This window comes from Eptesicus fuscus, chromosome 21, assembly GCF_027574615.1.
Source record: "Eptesicus fuscus isolate TK198812 chromosome 21, DD_ASM_mEF_20220401, whole genome shotgun sequence".
Lineage (NCBI taxonomy): Eukaryota > Metazoa > Chordata > Mammalia > Chiroptera > Vespertilionidae > Eptesicus > Eptesicus fuscus.
Genome location: NC_072493.1, coordinates 36,409,542 through 36,429,537, shown reverse-complemented (window position 1 = coordinate 36,429,537; position 19,996 = coordinate 36,409,542). Strand labels below are relative to the sequence as shown.

The window sequence follows — 19,996 nt, the reverse complement described above, 5'->3', positions numbered from 1 at the left end:
AACCACTGCTGGCCGCCTGAGCCTCAGCCCTTGCAGCCACCGTGGCTTGCCTGAGCCTCAGGCAGCCACTGTCCGGAAGACAGCTGCTGTAATTAGCATATTACCCTTTTATTAGTATAGATTATCACTGTTACTTATGAGACCCCAGTGGTTTTACTTAAGCACTTTACAAATATTACCCCATTCCCCATTTTGTTATCACCGCAACCCTAAGAAGTAGGTGCTGTTAACATCCCCATTTTCAAAAGAGGAAACTGAGGCACATGGAGATTAGGTGATGTACCCTTGGTCATGCAACTGACAGGAAGCATAGCTGGGACTCAAACCCAGACACAAGGCTTTTTTATTATTATTATTGATTTGAGAGATAGAGAGGGAGAAACGCCGAATTGTTGTTCTATGTGTTTATGCATTAATTGGTTGTTTCCTGTATGTACCCTGATGGGATCGAACCCACCACCTTGGTGGATCAGAATGATGCTCAAACCAACTCAGTTACCCGACCCGTGTCAGGCGCAAGGCCTTTATTATTAGACCGTTCTGACCCTGATGGGGAAGTGAAATGACTTTCTGACTGTGTCTTCAGCTAATCACTGAATTCCTGTTAAATAAAGGTGTTTCGCCTCACTGTGCCTCAGTTTCCTCATCTGTGTAGTGGGATATTAATGTGATGACTCATTCATGCATTTAATATCTTTATTGAACATGTATTATGTGTTAGGCACTGGTGTGGACACTGGCATGCAGTATGCAAAGGAATCAACAGTTCTGCCTTCATAGTGATTACAGTATCTACAGACGGAGACAGACAAGGAAGGTAATCAAGTAGATTATACATACTCAGGTGTGGAGTGTGTTAGAAGGGGGTAAGAGCTTGAGAGAAGTATAAAGTAAGGACAAGGGGAGGGAGAGTAGGTGATTGGTCACGAGGCTCCGAAATTATAAATAAGGTGGACAGAAAGGTCTCGTGGAGAAGTTGCCATTGGAGCACAAACTTGAAATCGGTACAGAGGTGAGCAAAAATCCTCTAGATCCATTTGGAGGAAACAGCCCACGCAAAGGCCCTGAGGTGTGGAGGCTGGTGCGGCTGGGCAGTGAGTGAGGGCCAGGGGAGGGCAGGGGGGTAGGCGGGCAGATCACATGGTGGGGGCCTTGGGGGCCACAGGGCGGAGTTTGCCTTTATCCTGAGTGAGCCACGGGAGGCCCGGAGCCTGTATTCTCACCTGACCGGCTGCTTGTGGGAACCAACAACTGGGAAAGAAGCAGGGAGAGATGGTCCAAGTGAGCAGGGATGAGAATAGATGAAACCTCTGACGGGAGTGAGTGTTCATGGAGAACAGAGGAGACTCAAGGGCAGAACCTTGACTTTGCAAGATTCGAGGGAGGCTGACGAGGAACCACCAGGCAGATGGAAAGTGGCCCACCAAGTGTAGGGGGCATAAAGAGTGCTATGGGCTCAGCACCCAGGGGGTCACTAGTGACCTTGACCTTTCAGGGTGGTGGAGAGTCACAGAGCCTGATTATAGGAGGTGTAAGAGAACAGGAGTAGAAAATATGGAGACGGCAAGTGTAGACAATTTTTTGAGAAGTTTTCTTATAAAGAGGAGCAAATAAATGGGGCCATAATTGGAAGGGGTCATAGGGTCAAGAGAGGGTTTGTTTTCAGATGAGAGAGAGGACCCTGTGTGGGCGGACAGGAAGGTCCAGCGCAGAGGGGAACTGAACACGCGGCAGAAAGGGACAGCTGTGAGACCACGGCCTGGAGTGGGTAGACATCCACAAGGGCAGACACTGTGGGTCCCGGGACGGCAGGTGGTGGATGGGGCAGTGCAGACCTGTGGAAGTTTGCCTCTCATCATCACTTTTTATTTCTGCTAAAATAAGAAGCAAGGAGAGAGTGAAGAGTGGAAGGAGTGATGGGATAGGAGATGGGAGGAGGTATGAAATAGTTATCTACAGGAAGTGGATAAGAGAAACATAATCTTATTGCCAGGCAGCTTTAGGGGTTTGAGGGTCAAGTTCATTGATTTGAAGTGTGACCAGCCAGTGTAGTTGTGTATTATTCTTTAGCCACTTTATTTTTTTTATTTTTTATTTTTTAATGAATCTTTATTGTTCAGATTACAATTGTTTCTCCTTTTTCCCCACATATCTCCCCACCACCCAGTTCCTACCCCCCCTCTTCCCTTACCTCCCCGCCCCCGCTGTCCTTATCCATAGGTGTATGATTTTTGTCCAGTCTCTTCCCATACTCCCCACACAGACACCCCTTTCCCCCTGAGAATTATCAATCCACTCCCATTCTATGCCTGATTCTATTAAGTTCACCAGTTTATTCTGTTCCTCAGATTTTTAATTCACTTGACTTTTAGATTCACTTGTTGATAGATATGTATTTGTTGTTCATAATTTTTATCTTTCTTCTTCTTTTTCCTCTTTTTAAAGAATACCTTTCAGCATTTCATATAATGCTGGTTTGGTGGTGATGAACTCCTTTAGCTTTTTCTTATCTGTGAAGCTCTTTATCTGCCCTTCAATTCTGAATGATAACTTTGCTGGGTAGAGTAGTCTTGGTTGTAGGTTCCTGCTATTCATCACTTTGAATATTTCTTGCCACTCCCGTCTGGCCTGCATGGTTTCTGTTGAGAAATTAGCTGATAATCGTATGGGAGCTCCCTTGTAGGTAACTAACTGTTTTTCTCTTGCTGCTTGTAAGATTCTCTCTTTGTCTTTTGCTCTTGGCATTTTAATTATGATGTGTCTTGGTGTGGTCCTCTTTGGATTCCTTTTGTTTGGGGTTCTGTGCGCTTCCTGGACTTGTAAGTCTATTTCTTTCATCAGGTGGGGGAAGTTTTCGTTCATTATTTCTTCAAATAGGTTTTCAGCATCTTGCTCTCTCTCTTCTTCTGGTACCCCCATAATTCTGATGTTGGTTCGCTTGAAGTTGTCCCAGAGGCTTCTTACACTATCTTCAACTTTCTGAATTCTCTTCTCTTCATGCTTCTCTGGAGGAGTGTCCTTGGCCTCTTTGTATTCCAAATCTTTGAGTTGATTCTTGCAATCCTCTAGTCTGCTTTTGGGTCTCTGTATAATATTTTTTATCTCAGTCAGTGTATGTTTAATTTCTAGTTGGTCCTCATGGAATTTATCGGCCTTTTCCATGAAATTCTTGAAAAACCTTATAACCGTGGTTTTGAACTCTATGTCCAGTCGCTTGTTCTCCTCCATTTCTTTGGTTTGTGATCTGTTTCCTTGCCTTCTCATATTCTCTGCTTCCCTAAGTTGGTAGGGTAGTTTTGTGTACTAGGTGTCCTATTGGTTCAACGGGTCAGCCTCCCAGTTACTTGAGGTGGACACTCTTGGTGTACCCTTGTGTACTGTGTGTCCCCCAGCAGGAGCTACAGCAAGGGCTAGTTTTCTCCTCCTTTGCTTGGGCGGTTTTGGAGCAGTCTGACTGGAGCTGCAGTTGGTTAAGCTGCCACAGAACAGGCCATTTAAATGCAAAAGCCGCTGTGTGGAGCCGGGGCGGGTTTGTAGAATGTGCGTGGCGGGGCCTCAGGGCGGGGCCTCAGGGCGGGGCCTCAGGGCTGGGTGGGGTCTCAGGGCGTCACTAGGCTGGGGCGTGGCCAACGGCGATGGCTGCCGTCAGCCGTCTCTGCCTTTCCACGTTTCCAAGTCCCTGCGCCCCGCGCTCCAGCGCAGTAAACAATGATTGCTGGGCGCACCACTGCAAAAAAGTCACTCTCACTTTCCGACCCGATGGCCGAGAGTCCAGCTTCTCCCCGTAGGTGCCTGGGTCCCCCGAGTGTCCCCAGAAACTGGATTTCAGAGTGATCGGGAGCTTGTCTCCCTGCGGGTTGAAGAAAAGCCGCGCACCCAGCCGCCCGCCGCCGGCCCGATTCGCGTGCCTCCGTACCTCAGCTTTTCAGCGATTGTGCTTCTTTCTCTTCTTAGTTGTAAATCTTCCACTCAGCCAGCTTTCCCGTGGTTCTGGGTGGTAGACGTTTTTGTCTTTTAGTTGTATTTTTGAAATTGTTGTGTGAGGCAGCAGATTAGTTGTTTAACTATGCCGCCATCTTGGTTCCTCTCCTCTTTAGCCACTTTAAACTGTGTGGGTACAGGCACAGGGTAGGTGGAGGGCTAAATTTAAACAGGGTCACGTGTAAGAGGAAGCCAGAGGAGGAAGGGTGTATGCAAAGAATGTTTTTTTTGTTTGTTTTAATATATTTGTATTGATTTCAGAGAGGAAGGGAGAGGGAGAGAGAGATTGAAACATCAATGATGAGAGAATCATTGATCAGCTGCCTCCTGCATGCCCCCCCACTGAGGATCAAGCCCGCAACCCAGGCATGTGCCCTTGACCAGAATCGAACCCAGGCCCTCCAGTCGTCAGGCTGACACTCTATCCACTGAGCCAAACCGGCCAGGGCTGCAAAGAATGTTTTTAATGATTAATCAAGTAATGTAAATGACTAGGAAAAACTGAGGACTTGAGGAGTGAGGGGAAGTGAAACGGAGGTAGGCACCTAGGATGGGAGATCACAGTGGTTTGGAAGGATTGTGGGGATTTGAGACCCTGGAGGCAGAGAGCTGGAAGGAGAGCTGATGGGAGTAGAGAGATGCCTGAGATTGAAATTCTAAAGAGGCTGCCATGGAGACAAGGTCTCAGAGTGACCACGGGAGGGAGGGGCTGAGAGGATGGCAGGTCAGAGAGGCAGGGGTGGTAGAAGGAAGGATCACCTCCCTGGATATGGAAGTCACCAAGAATGAAGTTGGGAGCAGGGGGAGTGGCAGTGAAGCTAAAATCATGGAGAAGTGAGGAATAGTGATCTGGGCCCAGCAGATGGTTTCCAAGGAGGGTACCATCTCCTCCGATGAAAAGACTCATAGCTGGGGACGCTGGGGAAGAGAGCGTTGTCTGGAAGCAGCACCAAGGAGCAAGGAGATTTACCCACTAGGAAGGGCCACGGGAGAGCTGGGTTTTGGTTAGAGCAAGAAGGTGACAAGAATGTTCGGTGGAGATTGACAGTTCATGAATGCCAAAGGCCTGAGGAGTTGGGACAGGTTGCCGGATGGGATGGAAATGGTTTCATCCTAGGTGGTTTTTCTAGCCCGTCTTCAGTATGCTTATGGTCATTTATATAAAGTGCTTATGTATACAAGTGCGCAGGCCAGGCATGGAAGCCGTGGTTAGCAGTCCTGGTGGAGTCATGGTCTGTCTGGCCAACGGTCTTTTGGCCAAGAGGGGAAGCCCTTCGCCCTCCAGAGCCGGGTGGTAGGGACTAAGTGCCCGGTTTTCGCGGCCGTGGCAGTCCCCCTGTCGTCCATTAAAGCTGGGGGGGAGGGGGGGGGGGGGGTCACGATCAAGCCGCAGGGACCATGCGCACTGGGAGACGTGGAAGGAGGCCAGACTGCCCTGACCTGCCAATTCCTCTCAACCTGCAGGATTCCAGCCGCCAGAGATGGGCGCCCGGCCCTCGCGCAGGCGGACGCCCGCGGACCCGCCCATAGCCTTGGACGCGCTGCCCCCAGAGCTGCTGGTGCAGGTGCTGAGCCACCTGCCGCCGCGCACCTTGGTGATGCGCTGCCGCTCCGTGTGCCGCGCGTGGCGCGACGTGGTGGACGGGCCCACAGTGTGGCTGCTGCAGTTGGCTCGCGACCGCAGCGCCGAGGGCCGCGCACTCTACGCGGTTGCCCAGCGCTTCCCGCCCAATCGCGAGGACGAGGAGGAGTTCCCGCTGTGCGCCCTGGCGCGCTACTGCCTGCGAGCGCCTCTCCGCCGAAACCTCATCTTCAACTCCTGCGGAGAGCGTGGGTACCGGGGGCGGGGCCGGTGGAGCCGCGGGCAACGTGGGGTGGGGACCGCAGTGAGGTGGTGAGTGGGCGTGGCTGGAGCTAACGAGACGGGGGCGGGGCCGGGAGTTTGGGGGCGGGGCCAGGGCAGGGAGTCGGGGGCGGGGCCTAGGGAGGCCCTTTGGAAACTGGGTGGGCGAGGCCAGGGTGGGGCTGGGGAAGGGACGGACTGGAGGGGAGGAGCCAGAGGCTGTGGGCAGTGCAGGGAGACGAAATGGAAGGGTGAGAAAAGCAGAAGGAACCAGGGGGCCGGGCCGGGCCGGCACCTCGCAGTGCTGGGCCTGTAGACTCCGTCGGCGCTGCTGGAGAGGAGTCGGGGGAGGGCTGGGGAGACGCCGATGGGTGTTGGTGCGGGCGGAGCTTGCCTAGAAACGTGAGGCCTCTTTGAAAGACGTGGGGAGGAGGACGTCAGCGAGTGGGCGGGACCCAGCAGGGGGAGCTGGGAGGCCAGTAAATGAGTGGGGGGAGCGGGTGGGGTGGGATGAAGGAGCCCAGGGCGGGGCCAGGAGAGAAGCCAGCTGGCAGGCTAATCCCTCTCTTCACTGTTGCATCCCGCAGAGGGCTTCAGAGGCTGGGAGGTGGAACACGGCGGGAATGGCTGGGCCGTGGAAAAGAACCTGACCCTGGTGCCGGGGGCTCCTTCCCAGACCTGTTTCGTGACTTCTTTCGAGTGAGTGGCCCTTCCCTGGGGCAAGGGCTTCAAGAAGGGTGGGTCCGGACCCTACCCACCGGCTCCTTCCTCACCCGCTTTCACCCTCCCCTCAACAAGTATTTGTTGAGGGCCTGCTATGTACCAGGCACTTTCTTTTTTCTTCTTTTTTTTTTTGTTTTTAAAGATTTTTAAATTGATTTTTAGAGAGATAGGGAAAGGGAGAGAAGGAGAGAAACATTGATGTGCGGAAAGCATAGATCCGCTGCCTCCTGCACGCCCCGCACCAGGAATTTTGCCTGAAAACCTGGCATGTTGCCTGACCAGGAATCGAACCAGCAATCCTTTGGTGCAGGGGAGGATGCCCAAATGAGCCATACCGGCCAGGGTTCAGGCACTGTTTTATATGTCAAGATACAAGAAAAATTCAGAAAGATAAGGGAACTGCTGTGTTTTCATTTGCATTTTAGATGTAGGATGGGGGGAGACATTAAACACATCCTATCCTATATAATAAAAGCCTAATATGCTAAGTGTCCAGCTGTCCAGTCGGCCATTCAACCAATCAAAGTGTAATATGCTAATGATATGCTAAGACAGCTCAACTGCTCTCTATGACGTGCACTGACCACCAGGGGGCAGACAGTCGACCAGTCAACCAGTCACTATGATGTGCACTGACCACCAGGGAATAGATGCTCCAACCAGTAGGTTAGCTTGCTGCTGGGTCCAGCAGTTCAGGACTCAGCAAGACGGTCCGGACCCACCCTGGAGCCCTCCTGCGGTCCCTCCTTGGCTGGCCAACCTCCCATGTCCCTCCCCGGCCCTGATCATACACTGGTGGGATACCTGGGCCCTCTCACAATCTGGGACCCCTCAGGGGATGTAGGAGAGCTGCTTTCAGCCTGATCCCACTCAACGCAGGAGCTGCCCCCTGGTGATCAGTGCGCTTCCATAGGGGTAGTGCCACTCAGCCAGAAGCCGGGCTCACAGCTGGTGAGCACAGAGGCAGTGGTTGGAGCCTCTCCCACCTCCACGGCAGTCGGACATCCCCCGAGGGCTCCCAGACTGCGAGAGGGCACAGGCCGGGCTGAGGGACCTCCCCCCCACCCCCAAGTGCACAAATTTCGTGCACCAGGCCTCTAGTAAAGGATAAAATAACAACACAACAATCAGATGCTTTACATATAACTCTAATCCTGGCAACAACTGTGCAACATAGATGGTGTTGTTATCCCCACATTATAATGGGAAACTAACACACATTATAATGGTAACCAACATCCAGTAAATGGTGGAGCTGGGATTTGAACTCAGGTTCCAGAGCTTCTGGTTGTGATAAATGCCATGAAGACATCAGAACAGTCTGATGGGTTGGTTGATTCTCTATCCTCATATTCCATACCTATTTCCTGGTCCCCTATTCCCATAGTCAACTATTCTCACATGGCATTATCCAGCTTTCTAGTAGCTGACAGTATATTGGGGGTGAAGTAATATCTCATTGCTGTTTTAATTTTAATTTGCATGTTTCAATTTACTAATAATTAAGGATCTCTTCATACGCTTATTAGCTTTTTGGATTCCCTCTTTTGTAAATTTGCCTGCTCATATTTTCTTTTAGGGCTGATGCCTTACTTTTTTATATATATACTAGAGGCCCAGTGCATGAAATTTATGCACGGGGGGGGGAGTCCCTCAGCCCAGCTTGCACCCTCTCCAATCCGGGACCCCTTGGGGGATGTCCGACTGCCTAAACTGGTGGTCGGACAACCTTCTCACAATCCTGGACCACTTGCTCCTGATTGCTCACCTGCCTGCCTGCCTGACTGGTTGCCCCTAACTGCCCCCTGCTGCCGGCCAGGTCGCCCCTAACTGCCCCCTCCCTGCTGGCCTGGTCGCTCCTAACTGCCCCCCCGCTGCCGACCTGGTTGCCCCCAACTGCCCACCCCCCTGCTGGCCTAGTCACCCCTCACTGCCCCCCGCTGCCAACCTAATTGCCTCCATCTGCCCCCATGCCGGCTTGGTCACCCCCAATTGCACCCGCCCTGCTGGCCTGGTCGCCCCATGCAGCCTGCTTGTTCAGTCGTCTGGTCATCCCTCACTAACCCCCCTGCAGGTCTGGTCATAGGCAGCCTGTGAGGGCATGAGGGTTAATTTGCATATTACCTCTTTATTATATAGGACTAGAGGCCCAGCGCACGAAATTTGTGGGTACAGTTCCTAGGCCTGGCCTGCGATCAGGGCCATCTTCCCCAGCTGCCCACAGCCGGCCCCTCCACCCACCGCCACCCACTCCTGGTTCCCCGTTCGCCATCTGGTGATCACTGACTGACGGCCGGGGGAAGGGACCAAGACATGGTCAGTGTGCCTCATAGTGACTGGTCCAGAGGTTGTTCTGGTCATTCTGCTATTAAGGTCAATTTGCATATTACCCTTTTATTATATAGGACTAGCGGCCTGGTACATGAAAATTCATGCACTGGAGGGGGAGGTCCCTCAGCCTGACCTGCCCCCTCTCTCAGTCTGGGAGCCCTCAGGGGCAGGAGGCGACCTATCGATCAGGGGAAGGCGACGCCCCCCATCACACCTCTGCTGCTGCCACTGTTGGCAGTGCAAGCCTTGGCTGGCCCTGGTTACCTGAGCCTCAGGCAGCCCTGGGCAGCTGGGCAGCTGCCATCTGAGGCTTGCCTATGCCTCGGGCTGGCCCTGGGTGGCTGGGAGGCTAATGGCGGGTCTGGCCGCACCGTGCACCTGCCACCCCCCCGGTGGGGCTGAAAGGACTGGGGGACTCCAGCAGGGTTGAGGGGACTGGGTGCCGCCATCTTGTGGATGTGGGCACTGCCATCTTTGTGACAACATGATGGTCAGTTTGCATATTCCCTCTTTATTAGATAGGACTAGGGGGCCAGTGCACGAATTCGTGCACCTTGAAAGGAACTGTGGGCCGCAAGGCTGCAGTAGACACAGAGGCAGTTCTCAGCCCATCCTCCACGCCCCTGCCCGGCCCCTCCCTCTATAGTCCCCAGTCCCCTGTCTACCAGCAGCTCTGCTCTGGCTGCCGCCGCTCCCACACACTGACGGCGCTGGCCCCGCTCACACCCACTGACGGCACAGGGCGATTGGGGCTAGTGCCAGCAGTGGGTGCTAGCAGGGCCAGCACCATCAGTGGGTATGAACGGCGGCAGCTGCCCCAATTGCCCCTCAGGAACAGGGAGAGGTGGAGAAGCCCTCAGGGGCGATCAGGGGTGGTAGCTGCCACTGGCACCTGCTGATGGCACCAAGTGATTGGGACTGGCGCCAGGCACCAGAAGAGGTGCAAGTGGTGGCTCCAGCACCAGCTGCTGGTGCGAGCAGGGCCAGTGCTGGCAGTGGATGTGAGCAGGGCCGGCACCAGCAGCAGGCATGACCACGGTGCGTGGGAACAAAGAATTTTCAGTAACCACCAGAGGCTCGCCCCGATGACAGTGACTGGCACCCTGCCCTGGTCTGGTGCCCCCACTCACCAGCTCCACCATCCCACTGCGGACAATGCCCGCCATGTTCCGCACACGCCCCTTGGTGGTCAGTGCACATCATAGCAGCTAATTGTTCGGCTGTTCCGGTTGTTCTGCCATTTGGTCTATTTACATATTAGCCTTTTATTATGTAGGATATATTTTTATTGATTTCAGAGACAAAGGGAGAGGAAGAGATAGAAACATCAATGATGAGAGAGAATCATTGATTGGCTGCCTCCTGCATGCCCCACACTGGGGATTAAGCTGGCAACCTGGGTATGTGCCCTGACAGGGAATGAAACCATGATTCCTGGTTCATATGTCAACCCTTAACCACTGAGCAACACTGGCCAGGCTGATGTCTTATTCTTGTTAATATATAAGAACTAGAGGCCTGGTGCACGAATTCGTGAATGGGTGGGGTCCCTTGGCCTGGCTGGCGATTGGGACTGATTGGGGCAGGCCGGCTGCGGGGAGGGACCGCGGGAGGTTGACCGGCCAGCCGCAGGAGGTTGGCTGTAGGAGCACACTGACCACCAGGGGGAAGCTCCTGCACTGAGCATCTGCCCCCTGGTGGTCAGTGCACGTCATATCTACCGGCTGGTCATCAGGTCATAATGGTATCTTAGGCTTTAGATATAGACTAGAGGCCTGGTGCACTAAGTTCATGCACAGGGGGGGGATGTTCGACTACCGGTTTAGGCCCAGGATGGGGCCTAAACCAGCAGTCAGACATCCCTCTCATAATCCAGGACCGCTGGTTCCTAACCGCTCACCCGCCTGCCTGCCTGATTGCCCGTAACTGCCCCCCCTGCCAGCCTGGTTGCCCCTCACTGCCCCCCCCCCCCGCTGGCCTGGTCGCCCCCAGCTGCCCCCCCTCTGCCAGCCTGGTTGCCCCCACAGCCTGCTGTTTGGTCGTTTGGTGGCCCCTCACTGTGAGGGCATCCTGACCAATTTGCATATTACCCTTTTACTAGTATAGATTCCTTGTATGTTCTAGATGTCTGTTTCTTGTCCATCCTGGACATTGCAAAAACCTCCCATTCTACCATCTGTATTAACTTGTGCCCATGGTGTTCTTTGTTGTTATTTTCATATGATCAAACTCATCTCTCCCTTTTTTCCTTTAGAGTTTGTTTTTGAAATTTTGTTTAAAAAAATCCTTTCCTATCCTTAAATTCTAACAATATTCTTATATTCTTTTTAAAATTAAATCTTTATTGTTGAAAGTATTATATATGCTCCCCTTTCTCCCCCATTGACCCCTTCTAATCCACCCCTGCCCCCTGCCCCAGACCTTCCCCACCCTATTGTTATATTCTCTTCTAGTAAACTCTGAGCTTTATCTTTCACATTTAGATCTTTAATCCACCTTTGAATGTGGTGTTAGTTAAGGACCTAGTCCCCCCTCCATATACTGATCCCATTTCCCCAACACCATCTACTAAAAAACCATCCCTTCCCCATGGAATGGCAGTGCTGCCTCTATCATTTATGAAATTCCCATACAGACCTAGGTTTAACCCCGAGCACAGTTCTTCCACCAGTATGACACTATTTCTATATTGTGGCATCCTGTCTAATAAAAGGGTAATATGAAAATTAACCATCACTCCATCACAAAGATGGCGGCGCCCATAGCAGCCGGGGTGCTGGATGCTGGCAGTGTCGCTCTGATGACGAACCCCAGCATCCCACACACCCCAGCCTGTGGAGGGAGGGAGGGCAGGCGGGCAGGCTTCTGGCCAGAGGCTGGCCGGGGCACAGGACACTGGCGTCGTTGCAGGCCGGGCTGAGAGACATCACCCCCACCCCAACCCCCCCACCCCTGTGCACAATTTTCATGCACTGGGCCTCTAGTATTCAAATGATGGAAGAAAGACTATTTACAAAGGTGTAGGCAGACCACAAGGTATAACCCATGACCCCCAGGCTAGTAACAGTAGAGAGAAGGGTCATTCCCACCCCTAGGGCTGACAGGGTTAAAGGCAGGAAGCAGTTACTGAAACAGGGCAGAGAAGGCTGTGAGGAGAGGGCACTCTGGAGCTGTGCCCTGTCGCTGACAGACACAACAGTCCCTGGTGATCCCCTTGGGAGGGAGCCAGGAGGATAAAGATCCTGATTTTATTCTCTTCTCTCACTTCTGTTTTCTGCTGGAGCTTCCCAGTGACTGACCCAACAGGAAAGAGAGGGTAAGGGAGACCAGTCCATACATCAACACCTCAGACCTTGGGCCCCCACACTTTAGAGACCCCAGAATTCCCTGCTCCATGTGGGCCTCCCTTTGTACTCATGTCCAGGTCCCACAAATATTAGGGGCAGGCCCGCATCCAGGCCAGCCTCCTGGAGCTCAGGGCAGGGTGGAAAATGGTGGAGGGATGCGAGCGGCCAATGGGGCTGCCCAGCCCATCATACATCTCGTCTAGAGAACAAACCCTGAGGGGCTGCTTTGACAGCATTGTCAGAGGAGGCTGTGACTGTCAGCTCCACACCCCCACCATCTCCCCTTCCCAGATGGTGCTTCAAGCGGCAGATTGTGGACTTGGTGATGGAGGGGGTGTGGCAGGAGCTGCTGGACAGCGCCCAGATTGAGATCTGTGTGGCTGACTGGTGAGTGAAGAACGGCAACCTGCCCCCAGAACCCATGGTGGCGGCAGCAGTTCTGCAAGAGGTTCGTTTCACGCCCCCATCGATGCCACGGGCCGGCCACTGCTGCGGTGCCCCCTCATAGTGAGACTGGCAGGGGAAGTGATGTTCTCAGGGTTGCTGAGCCAGGGAGGGGCGGAGCCCTGGTGAGTCCAGAGCCCCCACTCTGCACTCTTCCCCACCTTCTTCCCAGCAGGCCTGGGGTTGGCCTGGGAGCCACTGACTGGCTGGGTCTGATCTAAAACAGGTATCTCCCCTCCACCCACCCAACTCCATCGCCTGCACCTCTGCCCTGACCCCCAGGGCTTGTGGACACCGAGGCTTCAGGAAAGTGGGGAGCATTGTGCCATGAAAACAGGCTCAGAAAGGGCAGAGCTGGGCCAGAGGCACTGGCTGGCTTCAGAACCTGTGGGCCTACGATAAGAGCCTCTTCTCCACAGCACCCAGGGTCCTTCCCGAAGCTCTCGGACTCCTCTTCCCTCCATCTCTTGCTTCTCCATAGAAAACCCAATTTCTTCCCTGGAGTTCTGACTCATCCTAAGAGTATCCAGATTTCTACTCCCTCTGGCTCCTCTCCAGAAATACTGGGGGCTACTCCTCTCCTAGGTTATAATTTCTCCCCAGAGCATCAAACTCGACACCCCCCCCCCCCAACCTGAGCAAAGGTCTACAGAATCCACCCCAGGAGCGCCCAGGCGCTTCCCCCCAGAATCCCAGGCTGACACCTCTACATATGGGGTGTGGGGGTGTGCAACCCATATCAAAGTGCAGGGAGGCCCAACCCTCAGCCTCCCAACCCCGAGCCTGGGTGGATGGCGGAGGCATCAAAGCTCACCCCCACCTGGCAGGTGGGGCGCCCGAGAGAACTGCGGCTGCATCTACCGGCTCCGGGTCCGCCTTCTGGACGTGTACGAAAATGAAGTGGTCAAGTTCTCGGCCTCACCCAACCCGGTCCTTCAGTGGACTGAGAGAGGCTACCGACAGGTGAGTCCAGGCATACCTAACTTCGCACTGCTCATTCCCTTCTCAGCTTGCCTTCCCGCTGGATGTCTGTAATAGTAACAGCTAACAATCCTTGAGCCATTATTACATCCCAGGCCCTGTTCCAAGAGTCTTCCCTATTAATTCATTTCATTAATACAGCCTAAGTTTTCAACATACATTTATTGAGCACCTACTGTGTGCTGATCTAGGCACTGGGAATGCAGTGATGTATCAGTTATTGCTCTCTCCCCATTCTAGAAGTGAGGAAACTAAGGCACAGGAGGTCAAGTGACTAGCCCCAAGTCACACTTAAGTGTGCAGGGTCTGATTCAAGCCCAGAATGACACCCAAGCCTGTGCTGTCAAAATCATCACATCTCAGTTATCAAAGTAGACTTGCAGGTGGTCATTTCCACTCCTGATCTCCCACCATCGAACAGACTCACTATCCAGAAAGATCCCAATACAAAGTGAGTCAGATCACCACCTCCCCTGATTGTAACCCTCCCATGGCTACATCTCAGAGTAAAAGCCAAAGTCCTGTCTTGCTGCTATTGAAGAAAATGAGTACAGATCCATGCTACAACATGGATGAATCTTGGAAACAGTATATTAAGTGAAAGTGGCCGGGTGCAAAAGGCCACATAATGTATGATTGCATTTATATGAAATATCCAGAACAAAAAAAGCAATAGAGACAGAAAACAGATTAGTGGTTGCCAGGGTCTAGGGGTAGGGAGGAATTAGAAGTAACGGCTAATAGATATGGTTTTTTTCCCCCTGCTGGGGTGAGGGAATGTTCCAGAATTAGACGGTGGTAATGGTTGCCTAACATCATGAATGTACTAAAAACCGCTGAATTGTAGTTTAAAACGGTTCAGTTAGGTGAATTTTACCTCCTTGACCCCATTTCCTAATTCTCCCCTCACTGCGCTCGTCACACTCCTACCTCAGGGCCTTTGCACTGACTGGTCCTGTCTGGAACACTCTCCCTCCAGATCACCACAGGTGTCTGCTCAAATGTCACCTCAGTGGGCCTTTGCTTACTCACTTTACACCCTGCCCCCCTGCAGAATTCCCTCTGTTCCTTACCCCATCCACCTTCAGTGTCTGGGTCCCCTGCTAGGTGGTCAGCTCCATCAGAGCAGGGTCTTTGTGTTGCTCTCCTCACTGCTGTATCCCCAGAGCAACTACTTGATTTGAGGGAGTGTCTGATCAGTTGTTGGAGGAGGAAGAGCCCACAAGTCCTCACCCTCTTGGTCTCCTTCCCCATGCAGGTCTCCCACGTCTTCACCAACTTTGGCCAAGGCATCCGATACGTGTCTTTTGAGCAGTATGGGAGAGACACTCGCTCCTGGGTGGGACACTACGGCGCCCTCGTGACGCACTCCAGCGTGAGAGTCAGGATCCGCTTGTCCTAGCGGCCAGCCCACCAGCCTGATCAGGCCTCTTAGGACCTACTGCCACCTGCCCGACATCATTGCCAATCCAGGGCAGCTTTGCAGCCAGGAGCCGGGGATCCCCGCCAGCCTCCAGCAAGCCTCGTGCTCCTGCTTCAGAATGGCGGCCCACATGCTGCTCAAGAAACCAGGTATCCAACTGGGCTGTTCACAGCTTCCCGAGTCAGGGGGTTCAGGGAATAACTGAGACTTTTCATTAATTTGCCAGCAAATTGTTTTCTCATGTGTGGATGTCAGCTGATAGACTGAGTCAAAAAACAAACAGGATTGCAGAGGGTGAAAGCTGCTGAAACCTGGGACGGGGACTCGTTGGCATGTCTCCAGGGTACGCGGATTGCTAGCGGGGAGCAGAGGCGTCAGAAAAGCCTGCCCTTGAAGGGACCAACAGGGACATCGAAGGGAACCCTTTCTGCTGTTTTGGGGAGTCTCTGGGATTCCGCTGTGGGGCCTGTGCAACCTTGTTCAGCAGTGCCCCATCAGCACCCCCCTTTGGGCTAGACTGGCAGTTTCTTACAGAATCTGAGACCAGGTCTGTGCTGTGCCCTTCACCCACACCTCCTGCCCCTGCCTCAGGGACAGCTTGGCTCCTGTAAGGCAACGCCTTCCTTTTCTCTGTTCAAGCCCACCTGCCTACAAACTCCAGGAGCAAGGAGCGTCGTGAGTAGTTAAGTGACATGGAGTCCTGTCCCGATTCCTCTCGTGCCTCCCACTCTTTCCCTATGTGGCCAAAGCCACCAAACTAACTCAATAAAATTGGTGCTACATGTGAGGCGATAGGGGACTTGTCTGCAATCAATGCACTTATATGCCCCCCCCCCCCTCTGATCCTAAAAGGCCTTGTGGGATGTTCTCAGTTGGGAACTTTAGGTGTACTGTGCTGGAAACGGAGGCAGCTCTGACGCCAGTCCTCAGCGGTTCTCCCAACAGCTCTCCGGCAGGCACCATTATCAATGCCGTTTAGTCCAGGAGGAAATAGGCTCGGAGTTTAATGACCTGCCCAAGGTCACCTGGCCAGTACGTAGGGGAGGCAGAACTTGCACCTGAGTTGGGCTCCAGGGCCCAAGGACAGAAGCACAGCTCCCAATCTTAAAACCGAACATGGCCAACCATATGATCAGATGAGGGCAGTATCACTTTCAGGACCATTTCCCAAGGGATGAAAACAAGTCCGGAGGTGCTGGGGGGACAAATAAACCCTAAGGCACCGAACTAAGAGGTCAAGGTGTGATTTGAACCCAGGGGTGTGATTCTGAGAAGAACGCAGAAGAGAAGCTCCCATGTAGGCAGCAGTGCCCTCCCTGTCCCCATTCAATCCTTTCTCAGCACTCCTTCATCACCCCCATCACAATGACGGCCATTCTCAGGAGGAAGCTTGAGGGCAGGCCTTTCCTTGCCCAGGCACCGGGCCTGCAGGAAGGGGAACTGGGTCTCAGTACTACCACCAGACTCCAAACCTTAAAACAGAGTAGCCATCCACACGTGCTTTGTTCACCATGTCTAACCTTCACCAAACCCAACAAAGGGGATGCTCTGAGTAGAGGAGGAAACAGAGGCCCAGAGGGCTTGCCAGCTGCCAAGACCACACAGAGGGTGAATACCAGGCAAGGTGTACACGTCCAGCCAGAGTCTGTGTGTTTATTGCAACCCCTTCTCCTCAGATGGAATAGTGTACAGTCCCAGCAGAAGCCTCTTGCACCAGCACTCTACACACGGACACCGAGGATGTCGGCAGAGGGGCGCCTTTTCTAGTTCACACCCAGGAGCCCTATGGGCTACTGATGGTCCTGATGGAAGAGGAGCCAGGATGTGAACCAGGGCCAGCTGCTTCTAGAACTAGCCTCGCTTCCCAAGGATACCGCCGGAACCCAGAGACAAAGGTTCTTGTTCTGCGTAAACCCCAGCCCACCACGCCCCTGGCGGTCACTTCTTCTTCTGCACGTGGCCACAGTCGTACTTGCCACGCACAACCTTGAGCTTGACACCGGGCAGGTCCTGGGTGCGTCCGCCTTGTACAAGCACGATGTGGTGCTCCTGCAGGGTGTGGCCCTCTCCCGGGATAAAGCAGACGGCCTCTCGGCCTGTGCTGAGCCGCACGCGGCAGCACTTGCGGTTGGCCGAGTTGGGCTTCTTGGGTTTCCGAATGAATGTGCGGAGAACCACGCCCTTCAGCTGCGGCCGGCCTTCGGTGGGACCCAGCTTTGGAGGCGGCCACTTCGGAGGCCCCCGACGGTGCATCTGATTCAGGGTGGCCATGGGGCGGGTGGCCCAGAGCTGGGGGACCTGGGCTAGGCCTGGAAAGACACAACCCGGGAGGGCAGAGTGGGGTTATTATCCCAATGAACAAATAACAGTATCAGCAACTCAATTCTGGGGTTCTAGACACTGTTCCAAGCCCTTTATAAGATAACAATAACAACAAACATTTATTAAGCAACCACCATGTGTCAGGTTCTCTTTTAAGCATTTTACATGAATTAACTCATTTTATTCTGCAAGAAAGGTATTGATTGTAATGCTGTTTAAAGAGAATAATAGCCCTAGCTGGTTTGGCTCAGTGGATAGAGCATCAGCCTGCAGACTGAAGGGTCCCAGGTTCAATTCCAGTCAAAGGCACATGCCCGAGTTTTGGGCTTGATCCCCAGTAGGGGGTGTGCAGAAGGCAACCGATTAATGGTTCCCTCTCATCATTGGTATTTCTCTCTCTCTCCCTCTCCCTTCCTCTCTGAAATCAATAAAAATTAAAGTATTTTTAAAAAAGAGAATAATAAAAGCAAGCAGGCTCATAATGCTCGAATCTAGTTCTATACATCACACCTACATTACCTCATGTCATTCCCACGGCAACACTAGGGGGTATTCCAGGAAGGTGTCACTCCTCCTCCAGTCACACCCATCTGCCCTGTGAGCAGATCCTGTCAGCTGAACTTTCAAACACACCCTTTCTCCTCCACTACACCCACTCCTGTCCTGTCCACCCTCTTCTCCTCCCAGGTCTTCCACTCCCACTATCTGCTCCAACATGCAGGCAGAGGGACCCCGTGCCACCTGGATCAGATCACGTCCTTCCCCTGCTCAGAGCCCTCCTGTGGGGCCATCTCACTCAGGGTCAGAGTCCAAGTCCTCCCACAAGGCCCGACAGGGTCTGCCCCTGGTCTTCCCTTACCTCATCTCACCCCCTTGCTCACCCAGCTGCAGCCTGTGTCCCCAAACACATCAACAGAAAGGAGACCAGTGTAGCTGCACTGTAATAAGAGGAAAGGCAGGTGGGGACAGAATCTATTTCCAAGACAAACCCATAGGATTTGCTCATGGATAAAATATAGGATGCAAGACTCAGAGAGAACTGGATTCTCTTCAACAAACATTCACTGAGCACCTACTGATTCTTGTCCCCAACAATGGAGACACAGTAGTGACTGAGACAGCCCTGGACCATGTCCTCTTAAGAGTTCCCAGTCCAGGATTTGAGGTCCCTTCTTTCCCCTGTCACTAGCATGGATGCCCTTTCACACCCAATTTCACCCCTCCACATCAAAGGCAGGTCCTGGCCCTACTGTCCATCTCCACCTCTCCTTTGTCTCAAGCTACAGCACAATCTTCAAAGGGGATGAAACATCCCTAGAAGTCTCTTCCTCGTGGTGTGCCCTTCTGCAAGACTGGTAAGGCTCAGTTAGTTGGGTGTGGTCCCATGAACCAAAAGGTTGCCGGTTCGATTCCTGGTCAGAGCACATGCCTGGGTTTTGGGCTTGATCCCGGGTAGGCGGCATGCAGGAGGCAGCCGATCATATGTTACACTCTCACATAGATGTTCCTCTCTCTAAAAATAAAAAAAATAAAAAAAGACTCCTCTCCACTCAATGTCTCCGTGTCCTTCACGATCATGTCTCCCTCCTGAACACCGTGTGTGAGAGGTTATCATGCAACCTGCATGTCAAGCTAGCCCAGATTCCCCAGGCAGGGTGCAGGCCTGTCTTGCACAGCCTTGTGATCCTTGGTAAGTGGCAAACAGAAGGTGCTTACTAAAGGTTTGCATAGTGAATAAGTGGATGAAATACCTCACAAAGGGCCTTGAGAAGCGTTTAATATTTGTTAAAAGAGTAAGTTCATACATATAGCATCCCTCTCGGTGCCTGGCACATACAAGGCTCTTGCAAAGTATCAGCTGAATAAATGAGTTAAATGCCTTGCTAAGAAGTCTAAACCACGGGTGGTATTTAGTTAAGTACAGTGGTTACTGAGAAATAATTGACCCAAACTCCCACTACTCACCTGACACATAGGAGCCCTTAATCCAACTACTGCTCACATCTTGCTTTTGCACCCGAGCTCCGCCAAAACCCACCGTACAACCCTCGACTCTGTCTCCCAAGACCCCCACTTACTGTAACTCAGGGACATGTTGAGGCCCCGGAGAAGGCCGGACCACGACATCCCGCCGTCTGGAGCGTCCCTGTGTTAGGGGATAAGAGACTCAGACACGAGGAGGGAAGGGACCGCAGTCGGGCGAGCACCCAAACTCCCCCCTTCCCGCTCTCGGGACCTTCTGGTTAAACTAGAGAATTTCCTCCGACGCCTCGCTCTGGGTAGGCTCTTGGGGGCCCGGCCGTCCCCGCCCGCATGCTGGAGTAGAGGGGAAACAGGAGAGAACCGGGGAAGTTTGGAGGACCCCTGGATTTCACCGACCTCACCGACCCCTGCAGGGCCCACCGACACGCTGAACACTTCCGGCGGTGAGCCCGGCAGCCCGGCCGGTTCCGCCTCTCACACCGGAGGGGCGGGGCAAAGGCTGCGATTGGCCAACGGCAGAGTCAATCTCGGTCAACGTCTCTCATTGGACCGCTTTTGGAGAGTCGGAAGAGAGTGACCTCTCCCGAAGTCTGCGTGACTCGTCCGCTGGAGGACGGC

At 53.1% G+C, this 19,996-nt stretch overlaps 2 protein-coding genes across 3 annotated transcripts; one reads left to right on the top strand and one right to left on the bottom strand.

The window, feature by feature from the left end:
• The first annotated feature begins 760 nt into the window (after window positions 1–760).
• FBXO17 (F-box protein 17) lies at window positions 761–15,865 on the top strand. Its single transcript, XM_028142753.2, has 6 exons — window positions 761–817; window positions 5,446–5,811; window positions 6,412–6,523; window positions 12,517–12,612; window positions 13,497–13,632; window positions 14,909–15,865. The coding sequence occupies exons 2-6, from the start codon at window positions 5,463–5,465 to the stop codon at window positions 15,050–15,052; spliced, it is 837 nt and encodes a 278-aa protein (XP_027998554.2). The 5' UTR covers window positions 761–817; window positions 5,446–5,462; the 3' UTR covers window positions 15,053–15,865.
• Window positions 15,866–16,712: 847 nt separating this feature from the next.
• Window positions 16,713–19,866, bottom strand: MRPS12 (mitochondrial ribosomal protein S12). 2 transcript variants are annotated; one of them, XM_008139620.3, is made up of 3 exons: window positions 19,775–19,866; window positions 19,474–19,541; window positions 16,713–17,382 (listed from the first exon to the last, which is right to left on the bottom strand). In XM_008139620.3, exons 2-3 carry the CDS (start codon window positions 19,520–19,522, stop codon window positions 17,012–17,014), a joined length of 420 nt encoding a protein of 139 aa, XP_008137842.1. In that variant the 5' UTR covers window positions 19,523–19,541; window positions 19,775–19,866; the 3' UTR covers window positions 16,713–17,011. The 2 variants fall into 2 exon arrangements, with proteins under 2 accessions (XP_008137842.1, XP_054566306.1); XM_054710331.1 differs by lacking the exon at window positions 19,775–19,866 and adding an exon at window positions 19,632–19,763.
• Between the last annotated feature and the right edge of the window lie 130 nt (window positions 19,867–19,996).

Coding starts and splice junctions, on each gene's coding strand:
- FBXO17 (XM_028142753.2), top strand. CDS start 5,463: ATGGGCGCCCGGCCCTCGCGCAGGCGGACGCCCGCGGACCCGCCCATA. Junction 5,812..6,411: donor CTTCAACTCCTGCGGAGAGC/GTGGGTACCGGG, acceptor TGCATCCCGCAG/AGGGCTTCAGAGGCTGGGAG. Junction 6,524..12,516: donor TGTTTCGTGACTTCTTTCGA/GTGAGTGGCCCT, acceptor TCCCCTTCCCAG/ATGGTGCTTCAAGCGGCAGA.
- MRPS12 (XM_008139620.3), bottom strand. CDS start 19,522: ATGTCGTGGTCCGGCCTTCTCCGGGGCCTCAACATGTCCCTGAGTTAC. Junction 17,383..19,473: donor CAACATGTCCCTGAGTTACA/GTAAGTGGGGGT, acceptor GTGTCTTTCCAG/GCCTAGCCCAGGTCCCCCAG.